Source organism: Buceros rhinoceros, unplaced genomic scaffold (assembly GCF_000710305.1).
Source record: "Buceros rhinoceros silvestris isolate BGI_N320 unplaced genomic scaffold, ASM71030v1 scaffold20926, whole genome shotgun sequence".
Taxonomy (NCBI): Eukaryota; Metazoa; Chordata; class Aves; order Bucerotiformes; family Bucerotidae; genus Buceros; species Buceros rhinoceros.
Window position 1 is genome coordinate 8,350 of NW_010417317.1, and position 989 is coordinate 9,338.

General features: G+C 61.8%; 1 protein-coding gene across 1 annotated transcript in view; it reads right to left on the minus strand.

Annotated features, from left to right (window-relative positions):
* The window catches only part of B4GALT2 (UDP-Gal:betaGlcNAc beta 1,4- galactosyltransferase, polypeptide 2), a 3,666-nt gene that overhangs the window by 182 nt on the left and 2,495 nt on the right, over nucleotides 1-989 (minus strand). The window contains exon 7 of the mRNA XM_010138167.1: nucleotides 83-105. Coding sequence (XP_010136469.1) covers nucleotides 83-105 — 23 coding nt within the window. The remainder of the gene's footprint in view (nucleotides 1-82; nucleotides 106-989) is intronic.

Genomic DNA, 989 nt, shown 5'->3' on the forward strand with positions numbered 1-989 from the left:
TCTGCGGGTTGGGCGCGTTGTGTTTGTCACGGGCGTGCTTGATCATGCGATTCCTCCCAATGCGGATGTCGGGCCTCGACACCTTCATGCCATTCAGGGAGATGCTGAGGACCAGGAGTAAGGGGGTGATCAGCATGCGGGCATCAGGGTGGGACATTCCCTGGCCCAGAGACCTCCAGGGTCAGCAACCAGCCCAAATAAACCTGTCCCTGGTTAAACAGGGCCGTGCCAAGCCAAGATGAGCACAGCCAGGCCACATGAGCTGGGCCAGTGCCATGACTGAGGGTGCTGCACGCCCCACGGCAGAGCATGTCCAAAGCACCGCTCGCACTCAGTGACCTCCAGCTCTGGTGGCCAACAGCTGCAGTCAGCCTGTGCTGAGCACACGTTGCCACCTCTCCCTCCCTCCCTCCACAACCCCTGCCCTTTGCATTCTCCAAATGCCATGCACAGCTCTTCCCTCGGGGCCCTCCCCACACTTAAGGGCTGCTGAAGCTCTGCCAGAGCTCCACACGCTGCGTGTTCCCCATCCCGAGCCTACCTTGGGTAGACTGTGGCACCTGCAAGGGGTACTTCTGTTGCCTGGCTATTACGGGCTGGCTGTGCAACACTGGGGACACCCATGGGAGATGAAGTGGTAGCTGCCTAGCTCTGGCACCCAGCGTGCAGTGGGTGTGGGGCGATTTAGGTCCAGCACCCAAAACGGGGTGTGTGTGGGAGATTCGGCTCTGGCACCCAGTGCGGGGTGTGTGCAGGGGGGATCCGGCTCCAGCTCAGCACACAGCTGTGCTGCAGCCTGCTGGCTGCTGGCAGAAGTGCCTGTGTGGCTGCTGCACTGCCACCAACAAGACACTTCCAAGTTTTGCATCCCATCCCTGGACACTTCCAGGTTTAGCATCCCGGCCCTAGCTTGGAGCAGAGCCACCCTGCTGGTGCACCTCATACTGTGGCAGGAGGAGGCTGGGCCCCCCCCACCCCGGGGGCCCTGT